Source organism: Acinonyx jubatus, chromosome E4 (assembly GCF_027475565.1).
Source record: "Acinonyx jubatus isolate Ajub_Pintada_27869175 chromosome E4, VMU_Ajub_asm_v1.0, whole genome shotgun sequence".
Lineage (NCBI taxonomy): Eukaryota > Metazoa > Chordata > Mammalia > Carnivora > Felidae > Acinonyx > Acinonyx jubatus.
Window position 1 is genome coordinate 26,493,956 of NC_069395.1, and position 22,282 is coordinate 26,516,237.

General features: G+C 48.3%; 1 protein-coding gene across 8 annotated transcripts in view; it reads right to left on the reverse strand.

Moving 5' to 3' along the window:
- Positions 1 to 4,297: 4,297 nt before the first annotated feature.
- SNRPE (small nuclear ribonucleoprotein polypeptide E) overlaps positions 4,298 to 22,282 on the reverse strand; it is a 141,851-nt gene continuing 123,866 nt past the window's right edge. For 3 of the 8 annotated variants that reach the window (XM_053209780.1, XM_027074779.2, XM_053209785.1), the window contains one exon: positions 18,859 to 21,175. In XM_053209780.1, coding sequence (XP_053065755.1) covers positions 20,986 to 21,175 — 190 coding nt within the window. In that variant the 3' untranslated portion in view covers positions 18,859 to 20,985. Of the gene's footprint in view, positions 8,003 to 8,667; positions 8,819 to 17,978; positions 18,179 to 18,849; positions 21,176 to 22,282 lie in introns of those variants that run through there. The other 5 variants (XR_008293369.1, XM_053209781.1, XM_053209784.1 and 2 more) reach the window with 5 other exon arrangements.

A 22,282-nucleotide genomic window follows, 5' to 3' on the forward strand; every position in this document is an offset into this window, starting at 1 on the left:
CAAATTACTTGAAAACCACCTGTTAGAAAAACTGGCCCAAGAAAAAATAGAAAATTTCAATAGCTCTTTATCTATTAAAGATGTGAATTCATAAGTTAAAAAAAAATTGGCAAAATTCTATCAATCATTTAAAGATGAAATAATAGGGGTGGAGGAGAGGGGAAAATGGGTGATGGGCATTGAGGAAGGCACTTGTTGAGATGAGCACTAGGTGTTGTATGTAAGCCAACTTGACAATAAATGATATTCATAAAAAGTAAATAAAGTCATAAACTCAGGAAAAAAATAAAGATGAAATAATACCGACTATATATTAATTGTTTCAGAACACAGAGGAGGGAGGACTATTTCCCAACTCATTTTATGAGTCCAGCGTTACCCAGATGCCACAGCCAGAGATATTACAAGGAAAAAAACCTACAGATTAATAACCCTCCTGAACAATAGACACAATGCCTTAACAAAATTTTTGCAAGTAGAACCCACTAATATACAAAGTGGGATAATCCATGAATCCAGGGCATACAGTCAGTAAAGGAAGAAATAAAATGGTCTTTATTCATGGCTAAAATGATATGAATGCAGAAAACTCTAGGTAATTTACAACAACAACAACAACACCTACGATAGCTAATAAATCAGTTGGGCAAAGCTGCAGAATACAAAATCAATATACCAAAAAAAAAAAAATTACTCGTATTTGTATATACTTAGAACAAACTATTGGAAAATTAAAAGGTGTCATTTATAGTAGCATCAACAAATATGAATACTTAGAGATAAATTTAATAAAAGATATGTAAGACACTTACATGGAAAACTATAACATATTGATCAGAGCACTTAAAGATCTTAAATGAATGAAGAGATATGCCATGTTCATGGATATGAAGACTCAATATTGTTAAAATGTTAAGTTTCCTAAAATTGATTTACAGATTCAGTGTAATCCCAATCATAATAACTGCTATAGACTGAAAGTTTGTGTCCCCCTTCCCACCCCCAAGTTCATATGCTGAAACCCTATTCCCAGTGTGATAATATTAGGAAATGGGGCCTTTGAAGGGTGATTAGGTCATGGAGACAGAGCCCTCACAAATAGGATTAGTACCCTTATAAAAAAAAAAAAAAAAAGTCCCCAGAGAGATTTCCTCACACCTTCTTCCCTGTGAGGACACAATGAGAAGACAGTCAGCTATGAACCAGGAAGCAGGCTCTTACCAGACACCGAATCTACCAGTCCCTTGATCTTGGACTTCCCGGCATCCAGAAGTGTGAGAAGTACATTTCCGTTGTTTAAGTCAATGGTAAGCCTAGAATTCTGTGACAGCAGCCCCAACAGAATAAGACAACTTTTTGTAATATTTGCAGAAATTGACAAGCTTTCTCTAAAATTTATGTGGAGGGGCACCTGGGTGGCTGAGTCAGTTAAGCATCCAACTCTTGATTTCAGCTCTGGTCATGATCTCATGGTTCATGAGATCGAGCCCTGCACGGGGCTCTGCGCTAACAGCACAGAGCCCACTTGGGATTCTGTCTCTCTCCCTCTCTCTCTGCCCCACCCCTCCTCTCTCTGTCTCTCTCTCTCAAAATAAATTAATATTTTTTAATTAAAAAATAAAATTTCTGTAGAAATTCAAAGGCCCTAGAATAGCCAAAGCAATCTTGAAAAAGAGGAGCAAGGTAGGCGTTATTTTATTTATCTTTATTTCTTCAAGGCCTATAAATATATGTATATATTTATATTTATATTTATTTATATTTACATTTATTTCTTCAAGGCCTACTATAAAGCTGTAGTAGTCAAGTCAGTGTGGCATCGGTATAAGGACAGACATATACATGCGTGACACAAAATAGTCCAGAAATAGGCCTACACGTGTTTTGTCAATTCATTGTCGACAAGCGTGCCACAGTAACTTAAAGAAGAAAGGATATCTTTTGAACAAATGATGCTGGAAGAACTGTAGAGTCTTATGGAAAAAAATATACCTTGACCCCAACCTCACAACACATGCCAAATAAACTAGAAATGGATCATAGACCTAAACAGAACAGCTAAGATGATAAAATTCTAAAAGAAAACACAGGAGAAAATCTTTGTGACCTTGGGGTAAGAAAGATGTCTAAGGACACCAGGAAAGAAACGATAAAATTGACTCCACTGAAATTAGAAATTTCTGCTCTTCAAAGGACGCTTTTGGAAAACAAAAAAAAGGAAGTCACCAGTCATAACCTGTGTATTTACAAACATGTATCTTACAAAAGACTTATATTCAGAATACATAAAGATATATTAAGAATATATAATTTTAAAAAAATATTTTATTTTTAGGTAATCTCCACATCCAGTGGGGGGCTTGAACCCACAACCCTGAGATCAAGAGTCGCACGCTCTAGACTAAACCAGCCAGGTGCTCCCAGAATATATAATTAAAGTATAATGTATATATTCTTACAATTCGATAATAAGAAGACAAACAACTGAATACAGTTTTTTAAATGGACAAAGGTTGTGAACAATCCCTTCACCAAGAAAATATATCAATGGCCAACAGCCACATTCAACAGCATTAGTTATCAACGAAATGCAAATTAAATACACAGTGAGATGTTACTACGCTCCTATTGGAATGGCTAAAAGGAAAAAAGATGGACAATACAAGTGTGAGCAAGGGTGCAGAGGAACCAGAACTCCCCTGTAATGTTGGTGGGTGTGTAAAAGGCTACACCCACTTTGGAAAATAGTTTGGCAATTTCTTATAAAGTTAACATACACCTACATATAACCTAATAATTCCCCTACTAAATAGAACAGCCAAGAGAAATGAAAATATATATCCACGTGGGGTGCCTGGATGGCTCAGTCAGTTAAGCGTCCAACTCTTTATCTCCCAGATCGTGGGTTCGAGCCCCACCTCCAGCTCTGCACTGACAGTGAGGAGCCTGCTTGGGATTCTCTCTCTCTGCCCCTCCCCTGCATGTGCTCTCTCTCTCTCTCAAAATAAATAAATAAAGCTAAAGAAAAGAAAATTTATATCCACAAAGACTTTTACACTAATGTCGTCAGAAGTTGTATTCATAACAGTCCCAAACTGGATATAACCCGAATGTCTATTAATATGTGAATGGATCAACAAAATGTGCTAAAGCTGAGTAGACTACTACTCAGCAATGACAGGAAACAAACTACTTCTACATGGAACAACTGGGTGAAGCCTGATACAAAAGGGTCCAAACTCTATGGTTCTGTTTCTATGAAAATCTTGAACTTGCAAAAGTATTCTATAGTGACAGAAACCACAGCAGTAGCTGGAGGGAGGTTGGCTGCAAAGAGGCACAGGGGAGCTTGCTGTGGGTGGTGAAACTGTTCTTTACCCTGATTGTGGTGGTGATTACATAGGTTTAAATATTTGTAAAACCTTATTGAACTGTACCCTTAGGAATGTTGTATTTCATTTTAAGTAAGTTATATCCCAATGAAGTTAATTTAAAAAGATGGGGCACTGGGGTGGCTCAGTCGGTTAAGCGTCTGACTCTTGATTTCGGCTCAGGTCATGATCTCGCAGTTCGTGAGTTCGAGCCCCCGTGTCGGGCTCTGCAATGACAGTGTGGGGGCTGCTTGGGGTTCTCGGTCCCCCTCTCTCTGTCCCTACCCCTCCCTCGCTCACACTCTCTCATTCTCTCTCTCTCTCTCTCTCAAAATAAATAAATAAACTTGAAAGAAAGAAAGAAAGAAAGAAAAGAAAACCAAAAGGCAACATTGCTGTGTTCCACGTTAGAAGCCAGTCTCCGTCTCCATCTTCCCACCCCTCCAACATATTTCCAACATACCCCAAAGCCATCCTACAGCAGAGGCTCTGCGCTCTGAAAAGCTGCTTTCCCAGCGTGTCCTTCCCACCTGCCACCCCCAGCCAAGACCTTTCTTCATCAGCCTCCACAATCCAGAGCCTTCTGTACCTGCTACCAGCTGGCTGCGAGGATGAGCTGTCGATGCTCCCTCAGGTAAGGGCTTTGGGCCAAAGCCCAGCAGCCTGCGCAGACTGCGTTCAGCGGATGCAGAGTTGGCTCTCAACTAAACACATCAGCCTCACCGGCTCTTGCTGGGTCTTGGCAAGGGCAAGAGACTACACACAGAGCTGCTGGCACCTTTGCCTTCCGACCTCAACACTTCTTCTCCCGTGGACCCCCAGGGGCAGGCTCTCCAGGCTGCCCATGAAGTTTCACAGACCTGACCTAGGCTTCTTGGTCTTGTCCCCACCGCGAGTTTCGATAACTCCCCTTCCTCTCCCTAAGACATCATTCCTAAACAGAGCTGTTTAAAAGAAAGAAATCCAAATTGGCCATGATGGTGGCATAGGCCCCACTGAGGACCCATTAGACTCCCTTGAGAAAGAACACCCTGGGCTGGTCAGCGTTCCTCTCCACCAGACAAACGTCTGCAAAGCCGGATGGCCTTGTTGGTCACATTATTGATGGGCCCTATTCTGTGCCACCACTCAGCCCCTCCCTGGGGATATATACAAGAACACTTTGGGGACACAGGGAACAATCCTAGCCAAACAGAGAGAGAAAGGGGTGCCGGGAGGGCTGAGAAGCTTGGTTAGGGCTCCAGCCTACATGTGTTTCCAGGGTCTTCTTTGTACCCCTGATCCGGGGAGAGGCTGAGGTATGGAATCCAAATGGTCATCAGGGACCACAGGCCTGCTGGCCAGGGACTGGGAGGTTTGGGAGCCATGGGGAGCTATGGCTCTTTGGCCCCCGACCCCTTGCCCTCCTACTTTTGGACGGCAGAGAGGATGTAATTACCCTGGTCATGGGAATGGCTGGACCCGGCCGTCTTGGACACAATGGCTTGGCCAGAGCACGTGGGCGAGCCCAGGAGACTGGCTCGGGTCTGCAGCTTCCTGGGAGGAAGTGAGGCATTGTTTCGGGGGTTGTGTGGGCCCGCTGGAACTCCACACAATGCAGGGAACGGGGCGGGGGGGGGGGTGAGGGGGGGGTGCCAGGTCCAGCCCACCGACAATCGGGAACTTGTTTATTGCCTTAATGACCCCATGGTGGATCCACCTGGAAACAGAGCTGCTAATGAGCGGAGACAGAGCTGGCAAAACCCCAAGGGAAGCCTGTCGGGCCAGCTCCCCTGGAGGTGCTAAGGGTGTGTGGTCTGAGACTGGGAGAGCTGGGAAGTACGGCCTGGGATCCGTCTGGGAAAACCACAGCGAGATCTTATGCCTCTCCATCCGCATCTGCCTGCTCTGCGGGGTCAGGAGACAACAGAGTGGGGGAAGGGGCCACGAGGTTGAGAACGAAAGGCAGGATGGAGCTTCCCATTCCAGCCTCTGCTCCAAACTGCTGGTGACCTTGACCAAGCTGTCAAAGCTTTCTGGGCCTCAGTGTCCCCATCTTTCAGGAAGGGATACCAAAATCATTCCTGCCATCTCCCCACTTTCCCAGGGTGTTGAGAGGATAAGGTAAGATCAGACACAGCAACTGCTTTGAACTTCTTGGAAGAAAAACCCTTTCAGACATCAAGGCTTTACACTGTTTGCTTCTTTCCCCTGTGGCTGGAACCTGGGAGCTTGGGGAGATGTACTGTCTGGGATTTGGTTTTCCTAGACTGTTTGTCAGACACCTGCCAGGGACTGAGACGGAACTAAAATCTGCCCCCGCATCAAGGACATCTGGGAGCCAAAGGTGGGCAGCATAGCAAGGGGCAATGGTATGCTGGGGCCAGCTCATGCCCGTTCACGAAGGCCAGGTGCTGAATGTTCAGGAATGTTAAATCCATTGGTAACTTGCAATCAGCCACTGTAGCAGTTTTTACACCATAAAAATTAGTAGTCTCTACACATCAGGACCTTTTTTTCTTGAGAGCTAGTTTTCCAGCCAAAGTCTGCAGACGGCTCACTCAGAATTGCGGCGCCCCCGCTAAAACCCCCACCCAGGTCTCGCCAAGCGGGTGTGGCTTCTTTGCTCTCCGGACACAGACCCCCAGGGACTGGAGACCTGCGTAGTTAAGAAAATGGCCCCGGTGCAAGTGCAGGCAGCAGCGGGGCAGGGGTGACCAGTGAGATGGAGGTCACTGGACTCCAGGGCTACAGCTAGGACAGTCGTCTCTTCCGTACCAGATTGAGATCGCAAACCAAAGCTCCGTTTGGGTGCTGAGGCCCGCTGCCAGTCTGGGTGTTTCTTGCTCTAGTTCCAACACAGCAGGGGTGGGGATGGAGGGCTGTGGTTAGGGGACCACATGAGTTGAACGTATCAAGCATTTATGAGGATACTCATAGGAGCATAACTCAGAGATCTCATCAATTACTTGAGGAGTTGCTTGTTTCTTTGCTTGTGTTTTGGGGGCTTATTTTTAATCCAAGAAGTTTCTTTCCAGGCTGAAGCGGGGTGATGACCATAGATCCTGCTGACGGCCTCTGACACGGCAGGCCGTGGGGGCTGAGGGGACAGCTCGGAACCTGCAAGCCAGGATACCCGGGCTCTCGTTCTAGCTCTGCCATTTGGTCTAGGGCAAATCACTCGGGTCTCTGTGGGCCCCCATTTCCTCGCCTGTACTCTGTCGTCATCAGTAGGCCCTCTGGGAGGGACCCCAGCTCCACGTTCTCTGACGCTGAGTTCATCTTTGCTGACCTTTGGTTTCTCTTTTCAATGTCTCCACTCTAACCAGGTGGCACATTAGCTCGGGGGAATAGTCTTGTGCCATAGGATGTGCCACAGGATGTCTTTCAGTTCAGGCATTTGCTCCAGAGTCTGGGAGGTCCTGGGTCTAAATCTTGGCTCTGGCCTCTTGCTAGCTGTGTGACCTTAGGGCAGATTCTTCTCTGATCCTGTCACCTCATCTGAGAGATAAGAGTCATCAGAGAGGCTTCCACTGGGATTTATTGAGGGAATCCAATAGGGTAATTCACGTAAACTCTGGCCACACACCCTGGCACACAGTGGGCGTGGAATAATGGTAGCAGTGCTCACGCTGAGCGGGTACTGCTCTCTAGAGCAAGACACTGGCAAGCCCAGGAGGGGCCTGCCGCTTAAAAGAGGTAGGAAACCTTGAATCCCCTGCCGGGGTATCGATGCATCACCCTGAAGTCTTACCAGGGGATTTCAACCCAGCAAGTGAAAGTCACAACCTCCCAGAGGAGACCCCCACATTGTCATAAGGAAATGCATAATTGATCTGAGGTGGCGAGGCAGGGCACTCTTTGACTTGTCCCCAGCCCTCTTGTTTATGACACAGCTCATCTCTGCCCTTCCTCATCGCTCCGGACAAATGAGGTCATGCGGGTGAGCAAAATGAAATCAGTAAAAATGTTTTAGAGTATGCTATAAGATGTATTATTATCACAAATAGTAATATAATTAATCTCCCTGGCCCAGGACAGCCCTGGGAGATTTACTGGTGGGTAAAAGAATTTTCTTTTTCCCATTCTTTTCCAGGGAGGATTTTTTGTTTTCCAGCAGGAGCCTCCGTGCCTTGGGGACAGAGGGGAGCGGAATGTCCAGTGTAGTTCACAGTCCTGCCTTCCACCCTCCCACTCGTCCCTCCACTGGGAAATCTAAATATATTTCTAGGGAACCTCATTCCTCCCGCCCTGGTTTCCTTTCCAGGGCATGCCTGGGAAAGCTCTCAGAACTTGGGAGTAAAGGCTGCTGTAGGGACGTGCCTGAGCGCTTCTTCTCTCTGACCCTGGGCTTTGGTCCCCAGGAGGGCTGATCACAGTCCGGAGGCCCAGGGGCTGAGATGGCCCAGAGAGACAAAAGGTGTGGCAGTGACAAGGAGGGTGAGAAATGCAGTAAGGTCAGTGGTGGGGCGGGGTTGGGGGCCCCCACAGAGAGACGGGGAGTAAACAGCCCAGCCACTGTCCCCAGGTCCACCTGGCTGAGGCTGAAGGCAGGGCTCCGGGGCTCTGGGGCGGGTCAGCTTCGGCTCCGGCCAGCCTGGGGTGGGGCAGCCGTGACAAGGCTCCTCGACAACAGGATAAATAATCTTCAGCTGCAACAATAAAGATCAATTATGACCTAATCGCCCAGCCCAGTTCCAAAGGCCCAGGGGGGTGGGTCTCTTTCGGCCTGTCCCTCCAGGTTTAATTACCTGAAGAGTCTTTGGACTTTGGGAGACCCAAAAGCCAAAGAAGATCTGCAATAATTAAGCCAGGGAATGGCCTTCACCAAAGAAGTGTCTGTGGGCATGGGGCAGCGGGCAGAGGGCATGGTAGGTGCCCCCTGGGTGCAGGTGTGTGGGGCGGGCGTGGGGTGGGGACAGAGAACAGAAGCAGAGGAAGGGAGGCAGTGAGGCAGAGAGCTCCGAGGTCAGGAAGGAAACCCGAGTGAGCCTGAGAGGCATTCTCCGCCCCGTGAGGCAGGAACACGGGGAAGCCGCCCTCTGAGGACCCCTCTCACCCGGGAGTCCCCTCCAGTGTTCATGGCACATTTGCAAATGCTGGAATGGTCGGCAGTATCCTTGAAGGGACTGAAACGGCTCAGAACAACACTAACCAAGCCAGCGTGGTTGTCGCACTCACCGCTGCAGTACACAAAGACGCGGGGTCCAAGAAAGCACCTGCCCTTGTCTCCCACTCGCCCTGACTTGTCAGCCTTGGGGTACAGCTGTCTCTCTCTGACACCAGCCTGGCAAAGCTCTGCCTGGCAAAGCTCTACCTGGCATTACGGCTGTACCCTGCTTGGTACCAGCTGACACAATGTGCCCAGCTCCACATGCCGCATGATACACATCACCGATGGGATCTGCATCTCTCTTCCACCGTGTTGGCCCCTGGATTCTTGACCAGCCCCTTCGGCATCACAGCTCCTGAGAGGACAATGGAAGCCACCATTCTACAGATGGGGCATGTGAGTGTTCGTTTTCTATCCAGAGGTGGCTCTTTGGACTCCCGTGTGCTTTCTAAATGAATTTTCACATTGTTTTTTTTTTGCTAGTTGGGTGTACCTTTTTGGGGGAGGGGGGGGCGTATACCTTTTGTTTTGGTTTTTAACTAGGCTTCATGCCAGCGTGGAGCCCAGGGTGAGGCTTGAACTCACAACCCTGAGATCAAGACCTGAGCCGAGAGCCAAGAGTCGGAAGCTCGAGCGACTGAGCCACCCAGGTACCCCGGGTATGCCTTTATTAATGACGGTTTTACATGTGTCCCCGCATCCTATCACCGCCGTGACGGAGGCTCACCCTGGGTTAAGTTGTGTGCCCAAGCAGCCCGCTGGGAAGAGAAGACAGAAGACAAGCTGCCTGTGAGCATGAGACCCATCCCCCACTCTCGCACGGAGGTGCTGCTGTTTTAAAATCACCTTGGTGGATTTATATATTAGTGTTCTTTTCTATTTTAAAAGCGCTTTCCCATTGTGCTTTGGCTCACTGGGGCAATGCTGTTCTCCTGGTTGCGCCGATAGGCTTTTCAATCAAAACCAAACAACAAATCCACATGCTTCTATTTTTTTATAGATCTCTGCTTTTTCAGGAAAATAAATATTTGTTGAATTGAAGTAGAAAAATTTTTGAGAAAGATGTTTTTGTACCTAGTGTATCTTGCTGTTGTTGTTGTTAAATAAGTGCTTTCGGTGACAGGGCTTTTGTTCTGAGAAAGAGCTTTTTACGGTGGGGGTAGGAGGGTGTTGTGCGTCCGGGGCGGGGGGGATGTGTTGGGAGTTTCAAAGGAGAGTCTCGAGCCAGCAGTGGCCCCCCTCTTCTTTCTCTTCTCCTTCCCTTTGTTTCTGCCTCCTAATTCACATATTCCCTCCTGTTGCCAATGTGATCCCACCCCCCAAACCCGCCACAACTTGGCCTTCCAGCCGCTATATGGTAGGAGAACAAGGCAGACAGTAATGCAGCTTGCTAGTGTGCATTACAGACTAACAAGGGGGAGCAGAGGTCCCGGTACATTGGAAGCCCGACAGAACCCATTTGCTCCAGTGTCCCACCTTGAGACGAACAGAAATTTGTTCTGGGGTTCAAGTGCTTGACAGCTAAGGTCCCTCCTTCCATCCCAAGCCTATTTCCAGGTGCCCGCAATTCACCAGGCTCTCTCAAAGATCAATTCACACATTGGGTTTTACTTAGGAGCAAACACTAATGTGTACAGGGTACAGGATGAATCCCACCCCTTCCTCAGCTAGTAGGGAGCAAGGCCCTAGGGACAAGGACACCGTGTGGCTACAGGCCAGTCCCAGCCACCTGTCACAGGGCCTCCCTCTCTTGTGACTCATCTCACTGAGGGCCACAGGGCCAGCGCTCTGCTAGATCTTTGGAGATGCAATGGTGAAGAAGCACAGTCCGGGCCCCCCAGAGTCCAGCATCTGGCGGGGGCATAGACACTTAGACGATCAGTCACACCAATGGATGGCAAATGTTATGGCGGGAGAAACTCTGGATCCTTAAAAGATGTATGGGTTTTCACCAAAAGCAGAAGAAGGGAAAGGCATCCAGGAAAAAGAACAATGTGTGAAGTAGGATGACTGAAAAGAAACTTCAAGTAGTTTGGTAAGACAGGAGGGACAGCTGTAGAGAAGTGACGGCAGGAAATGAGAGCTCTTTGGGCTCATTTATTTATGCCAAGCACGGTTTTAGATGCCGAGCAAGAGACAAGCTCCCTCTCTCATGGAACTTCTATTCTAGTGGGAGAGACAGATAACAAAAACCAAACAAACATAACAGAGTGAGAAATGCTAAGCAGACAATTACTGCAGGAGTCATCGGGGCACCCCTTTGGGTTGGGCAGCCAGGAGAAACTTTCTGGAGAGAGCTGGATAAGAAAGTTGGCTCTAGGAAAATCAGGCATCCCAGGCAGAGGAAACAGCTACCAGAGAGGCCCCACTCAACGGAGCTGCTTAAGGACATTTGAACAGTGGGATTGCTTCAAGAGATCATACCTCTTAAAGCATACCTCTCCAGCCCCTTGAAACAGATATCACTACATAACAAATTACCCCAAAAGTTAGTAACACAAAACAATGAATATATCTCACGAGGTTTCTGAGCCTCAGGATTCTGGAGGCAGCTTGGTTGGGTGTTTCTGTCCCAGGGTCTCTCTTCCTCACCAGGTGGGCTTCCCTATGGGGTTACTCACAACACAACAGCTTGTCCCCACAGTGAGTAATCTGAAAGATGGAGTCAGACAGAAACAGACAGACAACATACCCCAAATAACGGCCACAGTCTTTGATGAGCTACCTCAGAAGTTGTGTAGCATCACTTTTGCCATGTGCTACTGGTGCAGTGTGCAAGGGACTTTGCAAAATTGTGATTGTTGGGACTTGTGAACAATGGGGGCCATCTTGGAAGATGGCCACCTCTGCCCTCTGGCCCTTGATGTTTGCACCCCTCTGGCATGCAAAATATACTCTTCCCCTGCCCCCCTCCCCACAAAAACCCAAAGTCTCCCCTCACTCCAGCACGAGCTGTATCTATCTCATCATCTACATCAAGTCCAGGTGCAGATAAGACTCCTCAGGTGTAGTTTCTTAAACAGGTTCCCATGAAAGTTTCCTGTTGACCAGTTAAACAAAGAGATGAGTTATCTGCTCCCACCATACCCTGTATACAAGGTAGGAGGGGCATAAGATAGCTGCTATGTACATTCCTGTTCAAAAGGGAAAAAGTGGTCCATAGCAATTCTGAAATCCAACCAGGCTTTGGTTGGATTTCATATGGGCTAAATCCATATGGACTAATCCTTCACGGCTTCTGCCTCTCCCCTCTGAACTCTTGTTCTGACCTCTGTGTCATCCCTCCCTTTTCATGAAAGTTAGCCTGTGTCTGCAGATGAGTGGTTTTCTCTTGCCAGTAGATTTTCGGGAGTACTAAAGGCATCTTTTCGTTTTGCATCATCTCGATTGTGCATGAAAATACTTAGGAAAAAAAAAAAATCAGCCCAGAGCCCAGACTACAAAATTGGTAGTAACAGTAGCAATTATTATTATCTTACAGTTCATTTATTTATTTTGAGAGACACAGAGCACAAGGAGTGGAGGGGCAGAAAGAGAAAGACAGACTTCCAAGCATCAGTGCAGAGCCTGACATGGGGCTCGATCTCACCAAGGGGCTCAATCTCACGGTGAGATTACGACCTGAGTCGAAATCAAGAGCCAGATGCCCAACTGCCCAACTGACTGCACTGTCCAGGTGCCCCATGGTGGCAATTCTTATTAAAAGGAGGTGTGAAAGGTAGAACAATGGCCCCTAAGGATGTTCGAGTCCTAATCCCTGGAAACTATGACTAAGTTACCTATGTGGCAAAAGGGACTTTGCAGATGTGACTAAAGTAAGGACCTTGAGGTGGGGAGATAATCTTGGATTATCCAGGTGGATAATATAATCATAATGATTCTTAGAAGTGAAAGAAGGAGGGGTCACCAGGGTGGCTCAGTTGGTAGAATGTGTGACTCTTGATCTTGGGGATGCGGGTTTGAGCCCCACGTTGGATGTAGAGATTACATAAATGCATAAATACATACATAATACATAAATAAAAATTTTAAAAAGGTAAAGAAAGAAGGAGGCACGACCTTTCCAGAAGAAAATGGAAGGACACTGCAGAGCTTGGAGGGACATAATTGTTGGCCACAAGAGGCCATAAGCCAAGGAATGCAGGTGGCCTTGGGAGGCTGGAAAAGACAAGGGCATGGACTTTTCCCTAGAGCTTCTAGAAGGCATGCAGCCCTGCCAACACCTAGCAAGAGCCATTTTGGATTTCTGGTCTCCAGAAGTATAAGATAATACATGTGTGATGTTATAAGCCACTTGGTTTGTGGTAATTTGTTATAGCAGCAATGGGAAGGTAACAGAGGGGGCAATGGTGCCATGGAAGATAGGAAGGGGTAGGAACAGACTGGGGGAAAATATTTATGTTAGGGACATGTTAAGTTCATAGAGCCCGGGTGCAGATGTGTAAGGACTAGCTGCGTATTTGAGGCTGGGGCCCAGGAGCAGGTGCGGGCTGAGCAAAGAGACCAGGGTTTCAGGAGATATGGAAGTCACAGAAATGAGTGAAGGATGTGAGCAAGAAGAGGTGAAGAATGGAGGATGTCTGGAGGGCAGGCCAAGGAGGAAAAGCAGAGGAGCCCTTGAAGGAGGGAGAGAAGGAGCACGTAGCAAGGATTAACTAGGAGATTAGCATCCCCTTCCAAGGTGGTAAAGAGATAACAACGCAGCAAAGACTCCAGTTTCCTTTTGCTTATTCTCTGGGGTCTGCTCTTTATTTTCCGCGTGTCTGAATCAGGAGAGTTGGTCTGGAAAACCTCATGGGACGGGGTCTTGTAGCTCCCAGGATCCCAGGGAAGAAGGATGGGGGAGCAGCAGAAAAAGCATGCCTCTGCGGTGGCCCTACCATCATCCTGGGAGTGAGGCCCAAGACCTGGCCCGTGTCTCAGAACACTTCAAGATCTTCAGGGAACAGAGCGGCAGAGGGACCATCAGAACAATGCTGTCTTTTTTACTTTTTTGCTACTCCACCCAGGGGCCTAGTTTTTCCTGAATGGAGCGGACAATCCAGGGCGCTTCCTTTGGAGGCCAGATGAGGCCCACATGGGGCCACGTGCACAGAACTAGGTCTAGGTCGTGCTGGAGGAGGAGAGACGTCCTTCTGGATATTTCCTTTCCTGAGTGGAGGGCCCTGACGACGTATCTCCCGTTTGACTGGAAAGGCTAAAGGGCTCCTTGAAGCCTCCTTGCTTCGAAAACATCCATAAGCATGTTTATCACTTAGGAAGGCTTTTCAATGACAAGAAACAGAAAAGCCAACTGACAAGGGCTTACATGAATTGGGATTTATTTTCCTTCCATAACAGGAAGTCTGGAGGTTGTCAGTAGCCGGCGTTGGTTTAGGGCACCATAATATTGGGGGTAACATCTTACGTTTTTCTTCGCCTTTCACTCATAGTCACACTGTGGATGCCATAGCTCCAGGCATCTCATCCTCATTCCAGGTAGACAACAGGGGGAAGGGATGGTGCCAGATGCATCTGTTCCATTTATTAAAAAAAAAAAAAAAAAAAAAATCAAGGGTTTCCTAAAAGCCAAGCAGGGTTTTGCTTATGTCTAACCGGCCAGGCCATTGTCAAGAATCACCTAGGGCTAGAGAAGACAAAGAGTGGTTTAGGTTTTCCAGTCTCTAGAGTGGAGACTGCTACGGAAAAGAGGTTTGGAATGGGTGGGGGTAAGCTACTGTATAACTAACGGGATGCTTGTTGTCTCTCCTTAAAGGAGATGTTGGGTTCCATTTGAGCGCAGCTGGGGTATAAGGGATGCCACGCACGCCACCACCAGGCCGACCCCAGGTGACCAGGCACTTGGCACCACAGGCCGCAGCCCACTCACACCTCCCTCTCGGGGGGTTTCTGTCCCATAGGGCCACACCATTGAAGGAGAAAGAGAAGACGGTGTCTGTCTTAACTTTTAAGCCATAAAACCTAGGGCTGTTATTTTTGAGGCCACGGATAAGTGTTCAGTTAACTCAAAGAAGAAGAAGTCCAACCATTGGGGATGGTGACTAGTTCTCACCTTTCAACCAGCTGCTAGGCCTTGGCGAGGCAGCTGGCACCCCGGCTGGCTGGGGCGGGTGGGGGGTGGTACATGAGGATCCCCTCGAAGCCAGCTTTGCCCCTTTCCTTCTGCCTTCACCCTGGGGGATTGTTTTCACCCGGTCCCGCCTGTTTATCCTTAGTTTGGGCGGCCCTCCCATCTCTCTCACCTGCAGATGGACCGTGTCTGAAGCTGTGTTGACACCCACCCCCTCCCTGCCCACCCACGTACTGCCCACCCCACTGCGGCAGGCTGGTGGGGAGATCCACCTTCCTAACCGCAGCCCCGCGCCAGGCGCACACATGATCCTGCGAACATTCCCCAGAGCGATGGAAGCTATTAGATGTGGTGGGAGGGTGTGGAGGGGAAGGCTCTGCCCACTCCCTCTGGGAGAGGATCAGGATTTGGGAAAAATCCAGAAGGACCTTCAGGCATGACTCATACTTAGTGCTCAGTGGGTGTCTGCCCACAGGAACAAGAAGGTAGGCACCCCCCCCACCATTGTCAAGCGCGCCTGGGGGGAGGGGGGTCGGTCTCCTGCTGCTTCTGCTGTGCTAAAGCGAGCTCCTTGGCTCATGCTTTGGAAGCTGGACCTTCGCAGAAACAGCACCCAGCCTGCCTGGGGGTGGAGCCAGAGCAGGAGCTGTGTCCAGCAAGGTCACCGCATCTCCTAGTGATTAATGGACAAGGGTCGCTCACATCGACCCCATTTCCTGAATCCAAACAGCCCAGGAATGGGGGAGGGGTGCAGGGCAGCAGAAGGCTGATACAGGAAGAACTTCCAAAGTTCTGCCTTAGACCCTCTGCTGTGCTGGTAAGGGTGTAGGCAGAGGGGGAAAGCGACCCTCTTGGGAGCTGTGGGTAGGAATACAAATTGGCTTAGCATTTGGCCTTACCTACCTGATTTTAAACGTGCCCGCGTGATATGTATGCTACAGAGAATACACACACACAGTAGCTGAACGAGGTGACTCTGAATCTGGAGCATGATTTGGGGGAGTTGAGGGATGTACACTTTTTACTTCCTGCACCTCCGGATGTGCATTTCTTGCCGATGAGCACGTATTACCTACCTTGCTAATTATGAAAATAGCATCACCACCATCTTCCCAGTTCAAATGTGTTATCAGTGTAGATAAATACATTATCACCCTGGGGGAGAATTCTGGCCTGGGGGCTCCTGAGTTGAACAGGTAGAAGTTTTTGGGTTTTTGTTTTTGTTCTTGTTTTGTTTTTTTTGTTTTTTGTTTTTTGTTTTTTTTTTTTTTGAGAGAGAGTGTGAGATTGAGGGGGAGGAGCAGAGAGAGAGAGGGAGACAGAGAATCCCGAACAGGCTCCAAGCTGTCAGTGCAGAGCCCCACACCGGGCTCGATCTCACAACCATGAGATCATGACCTAAACCGAAATCAAGAGTCGGACGCTTAAACGGCTGAGCCAACTAGGCCCCCCCACAGGTAGAAGTTTTTAAGAGTCCGGAGGGTCACAGGGGACAAGATGCAACTGGCAAGGGGACTTGGGGGCACAGTCAGAGAGGGCAGTGTCCAGCCTTTTCTGCTTGGGCTGCCTCAGGGCTCTCCCCTGAGCCTGAGCCCCAGCACCCAGTTTATTAAGGTGAAGAAATAGCAAACAGGAAGAGAAAAAAAGTATATAGCCGCCCATAAAAAAAGATAAAGTAAATTAAAAGAAATAAAAAGATAATTAAAATGATATAAAAAGCAGTATGCAGTTAGGAAGGAACTAAAATAGCCCCCAGCTAGGCCCCCAGCTCTCCCGCAGCTGTACCGCCCTGGGGTTGCTGAGCACAGACACTACCCCTCGAGGGCCCCCGGTGTCCCAACTGCACTGACCTGGGAGGCCGGCAGGGGTGGTCTCCCCATCTGCTGCTCTGTGCTGGGGGGCAGCGCACGGGCTGCTCCCTAAATGCTCACGGCAGAACTGGAATCTGGTGGGACCCTTCAGACAAAAGCGGGAAGGCTTGGGACCCTGGGAGGAGCACCGGGATGTGGGGAAACGGGACTGTCATGGAGCTACAGACCCTGAGCCCCCCACAGCCCCATTCTCGCCCGTTTCCTGCTTCTCAGGCCTGCCTTTCTCTTCCTCAAAGAAGGGGGTGTCCAAGCTTTCTTCCAGGGAGTCCTTGGGGCCCCAAAGCCCTCTCTCTCTTTTTTTTTAATGTTAACATTTATTCATTTTTTGATAGAGAGAGACAGAGCATGAGTGGGGGAGGGGCAGAGACAGAGAAGGAGACACAGAATCCGAAGCAAGCTCCAGGCTCTGAACTGACAGCACAGAGCCCAACGCGGGGCTCGAACTCACAGATCGTGAGATCGTGACCTGAGCTGAAGTCAGACGCTTAACCGACTGAGCCACCCAGGTGCCCCGCCAAAGCCCTCTCAAGCCCACCTCTCCCTGGTCTCTCTGGGAGTCTTCCCCTTCCCAGGGCAACTGACAGAACGTGTACCCCTTTAGGACACAAGGGATAGTCTAGGACTTGGCCTAGCTCTGAGGAGAGGGCTTGACCAGCCCCTCTCCGTGTGCAGTATGTTGCCCAAAGTCGGGGTTCTGGCGAAATCCCATGAGGAGACCTCAACCTTCCCCACTAAGGTTATGTCAGTCTGGCTGTCAAAGGCCTCTCTGCTAGGTGGGGGAGAACAGAATGCCTGGCCCTCCTTCTGGCAGCTTCCTCTCTGTGGCCCCTGCAGCAACAGCGAGAACAGGGCCTCATCCTCACTCCTCTGTCTGACTTGCAAGAACAACGCCTTCTCCTTCCATATAGAAAAGAAGCCTCTGCAGCGAGTAGAAAGCTTAAACACCCATTGCTGCATCCTTGCCGTGGAATATTCTTGAGTGTGTAAAAGGATGAGCGGTATCTGCATGTGGGGACGGGGAAGGGTGTCTGTGCCAGGTTATTGACGCCGAGGGTCTGGTCTCCCAGAACAAAGAAACACTTAACCGGAAATAAATCTCCACCACTGAGCACAGCCTTCTGCTTTGAGACTGGGTGTTTTCCAAGGCTTCAAAAGCCCCGGGACCAATTCTTGGTTAAGGCTCGAGCTTAAATTTTGAGGGCTCCCCACCACCTCCCCCACCACCCAGAAATCTCCTCGGGGAAAGAAACGCTCCCAAGTACAGAGCAATCTGGCTCTGAGGGAGGGGCTGGGTTAAATGATCACCCCTTGCTCCCCCAAAACGCAGGGGTCTTTCCTCAGTCACTACAAAATAGCACGATAACAATAAAAACGAGAAGATGAGATAAGAGAAACATAATATAAAATTATAAAGAACAAAATAGAGATAAGGAATCATCAAGATAAGTAACACAGAAGTAGAGGACCAGCAGATTAAGAGGATAAAAGAAAGAAATGAGCTTTAAAATGATACAAAACATATAATCAACAATTTACAAGATTAGGGGCTGAAGTTATAAAAACAAAGGTTTTACCCTGGTCAGATGGGACGAGCGATCAGGGAACTAAAGAGGCCAGCAGTACACAGGGTTCTTCTCTGTCTCATCCAGGGTCAGGATTTGAGCCCGATTTAGCCGACTCCGACATCCCTTCTGGACCACGTCTCGCCTCTCAAACGTTGTCGGACCTTTGTTTCTGACTTTTGCCGAAACTCGTAACATGGTCTTCAACTCATCTTTCTGCCAGGGGTTCCCGAAGCAAATTTTATTGGGAACTAGTATACCAAAGTTCCACAATGCCAAGTTCTGAGTTCCGGAACTCCAAAAGCCCTGAACATCAAAAACGTCATCTTTTATTTGGAGGCATAACCCAATGTGGCCGGAACCCATTTGGTGGCAAAACCTGACCTGAACTGAAGTGAAGCGATTCCTAGGATGAGTGTTCATCCATTTCCTTTCAGAAACATCCATGTGTCTGGTTACAGGGCACTTCCATACACCCAGCACTGGGAGTTGTGTGATACGGAGTGTTTGTGCCTTACATCTTTTTTTTTTAACCATCTTTCTAAAATTCTAAAACACATCTGGCCTCAAGGTTTCAGATAAGAGATTGCGGACCTGGGGTGCCTGGGTGGCTCAGTCCGGTAGGCGTCTGACTCTTGATTTCGGCTCAGTCATGATCTCACAGTTTATGAGTTTGAGCCCCACACTGACAGTGCAGAGCCTGCTTGGGATTCTCTGTCTCCCTCTCTCTGCCCCTCCCTTGTTGCTCACTCTCTCTCTCTCTCTCTCTCAAAATAAATAAACTTAAAAAAGAGAGAGAGAGAGATTGTGGACTTGAATGAAAATTTTCCACTAGATACAAGAATGGATATGCACAAGTATATATATATATATATATATATATATATATATATATATACACACACACACACATATATATATGGTGGAATATTATACAGCAATGACAATGACTGATCCACACTATGTGCAGCATAATGTGGAGAGAAAGAAGCCAGACACAGAAGCATCTGTGTTGGAAGGCTCACGACCACATTATTTTTGTGTGTCCATCTCTTAAATTCTATTTATATAAAGTTCAAAGACAAGAAAGCTACTCAGGTAGGATTCTCTCATCAAATATAGGCCAGTACCCTGATTGCCGCTCCCCCTTCAGGGCCTCAGCTGACCCCCTGTGCTCACAGCCCTGTCACCGGCTCAGGGCCAGTCTGCTGTGCTCCCTCCCTTTCCACCTTCCTCTCTCGGCCTTTGTCTCCAGCCCCTCTTTGCTTTCCCTGGGTGGAGTGCTCATGGGATGGTGGCAATCTTGTCTTTTCATGCTTTTGTCCCAACTCCATTTGGGGTCCCTCTCCACCCTCTTCCCCGGCCATTCACATCAGTGTTTTATCTTCCTTCATTCCCTCTCCTCCTTGGCTGACGGGGCTGCTGATCCCCACGCGGTCTGCTCTCTTCCTGTCCTTGTGTCTCCACCGTCTGATCCCGGGGATCAGCTGGCTCTGGGCTTTTGTTTGGGCCGCAGGGCTTTCTCTCTGCCTCTGCCTCTCTGTCCCACCACCCTCCCTTCCTTCCCCCTCGTCTCGATGTCCTTTGTGGGACATGTACTTTTATCTCCCTTTGATTTGCTCTCTCCTCTTTGTAGAAGAATGAAAGTCTCGGCTAATTGTAGCGGGAGGGCAGTGACGCCCCTTTCCCCCTCCCGGCGTCTTCCCCACCAGGCCGAGCAGGAAGGGAAATGAGGGCAATTCAGACTCCCACCTGCTCCCCGAGTCAGCTCGGGTCTCTCTCCCCCATGGGCTCTTCTTCCCCAGCTTTCTCAAGGGGAGACGGCACGTGCTGGAGCCCCTCACCACCGCCTCCACCAAATCTCCCTAGACCATCGCTGGTCCATGTCTGTCTTCACCGCGTACTGGTGTGTGTCAGCCATCAAGGAAGGTGCTCGGCGCCGAGTGGTGAACAAGACAGTTGGGCAGTCTCTGAGTTCACAAGTCCTCGCAATAAAGCAGGCCAGGAGTCTGATAGGGCAGTTACTTTAATGTCTCCAAACAGAGGACCTGAACTCAGCGTGGGGGCAGGGACTGTCTCTGAGGAACTGGCATCTGGATAACTTGCAGGAGTTAGTCAGGTGGGAGACGGAAGGTAAACAGGTCCTGAACAGACAGAACATTTGTCTCATGGAGAGACGACACGATGTGAAATTCCCTGCATGAATTTGCGGGGCATAAACTGCTGGGGACCCGTGATGAAGTCTTGCAAGGAGCCTGGAGTTTATTCTGAGGATGTGGGCAAGTCATGGGAGTGTTTTCAATGGGGATGTGACAGATCCTGTTTGTGTTCGGGGTGGGGTGGAGAACAGAGCACGACTGGAGGGAGGGTGAGGAGGTTATTCAGTCTCTATTGCCGCCATAATAGATTCCCACAAATTTAGTGGCTTAAAACAACACAACTGTATTTTGTGATAGTTCTGGAGGTCAGAGGTCCAAAGTCGGACTCGTGGGCTAAAGCTAAGATTTCGGCAGAGCTGGAACCTTCCGGAGGTTCAAGTAGAAAATCACTTTCCTTGTCTTTTTCCAACTTCCAGAGGCCACTTGCATTCTTGCAGATCATAGCCCCTTCTGCCACCTTCAAGGGCCATCTTGCAAATCTTCCATTGTCACATTCTCTCCCTCATCTGACCTTCCTGCCTGTTATATGGAACTTTGTGATTATATCAGGCCAGCCTGGATAATTCAGGATAATCTTCCCATCTCAAGACCCTTAATTTGGCTACATCTGCAAAGTCCCTTATGCCATAGATGGTGGCATGTTCACAGGTTCTGGGAAGTAGGATGTGGACATCTTTGGGGGCCTAGCACCGGAGGCTATTGTGGTATTTCAGGAAGGACACAATGATAGCTTAAACTGGGTAGTAGCAGTAGAGATACCAAGGGGATAGATCTGAGATAACTTTAGGAAGTAGACTAACTGTTGACTGATTGGAGATGGGAGACGAGGGAGAGGGATGAGCAGGGAGCCCTTCTAGTTCTCAGGCTACAGCAACTGACCAAATGGCAATGCTGTTTACCAGACAGAGGACACAAGACAATACCGTGTTCAATACAGGGAGTACAATAAATACAGGAAGAGATGAGTTTGACCTATCTCTGAGGCATCCAAGAAGAAATGCCCAGAAGGCAGCTGGGCATTTATCTTCTTCCGGAGCCCAGAAGAAGGGTCTGCGAGGGCCACAGAAGTTAGAAAAAAGAGTCAACAAATTATGGCCAGCAGACTGTTGTACAAATAAAAGTATTACCAGAACACAGCCAGGCTCATTCACATCCGCATTGTCTGTGGGTGCTTTTGCACTACAGAAGCAAAGCTGAATATTTGCAATACAGAACGTTTGGCCTACTAAGCCATACGGCCCTTTCACAAAACGTATGCCAACACTTGGGTTGGAGAATCTCCAGCCCAAAGGTGGTACATAGGAGTGTAGGGTGACCCAGGGCAAATATGTGGAGGGAGAAGCCCAGAGGCCCAAGAAACCCAGCATTCAAGAAACAGGAATAATACAAAGAACAAAGGAATAATACAAAGATAGACATTGAGAGCTAGTGGCCAGAGACATAGGGAGACAACCAGGAGAGCTAAAGCTACAGAAGACAAAAAAATATGTGGCAGCTTTAAAATATGTCCACAAGCTCTCTGATACTGAAGGGGATCAGAATATGCCACCCCAAAATATGCCACTTTGGCATAAGGGTTATTTTGAGCTGAAGACAACTGAGAAACAGCAAACACCAAAAAAAAAACAAAAACAAAAAAAACCCAAAACAAAACAAAACAAAAAAACAACAAAACAAAAACCACCCCCAAACAAACAAACAAACAAAAACCTCTCTGCCCTCCCCAACTATTTGCCTCGAAGCAGGCTTAGGTTCTTAATCACCAGAGACTCTTAGCAGCCCAGAGACCGCACAGAGAGGAATCTACATAACAAACCTCACTGAAATAACCCTTATCTTCCATTAGCTTTCCCTATATATTTTCCTTCCCATGGTTTGCCACTCTCAGAAGCCTAAAACCCTTTTCCTGTGGCTTGCCATTTCTCTACAAATTTATTGGTTTTTGTTAAGATGCTACAAGCCTAAATTCTAACCACCCTTCTGAATGACTCTTCACTGTTCACTCTTTCTCCCTCATGTATGAGCTCTACACCGTGTTAATAAACTCTATTTGTTTTTCTCTTGTTAATCTGTCTTTTGTCAGTCTAATTTGCAGGGCCTCAGGTAATGAATCTAAGAGGGTAGAGGGAAAAGGTTTTTTCCTGGTCTACAGTACTC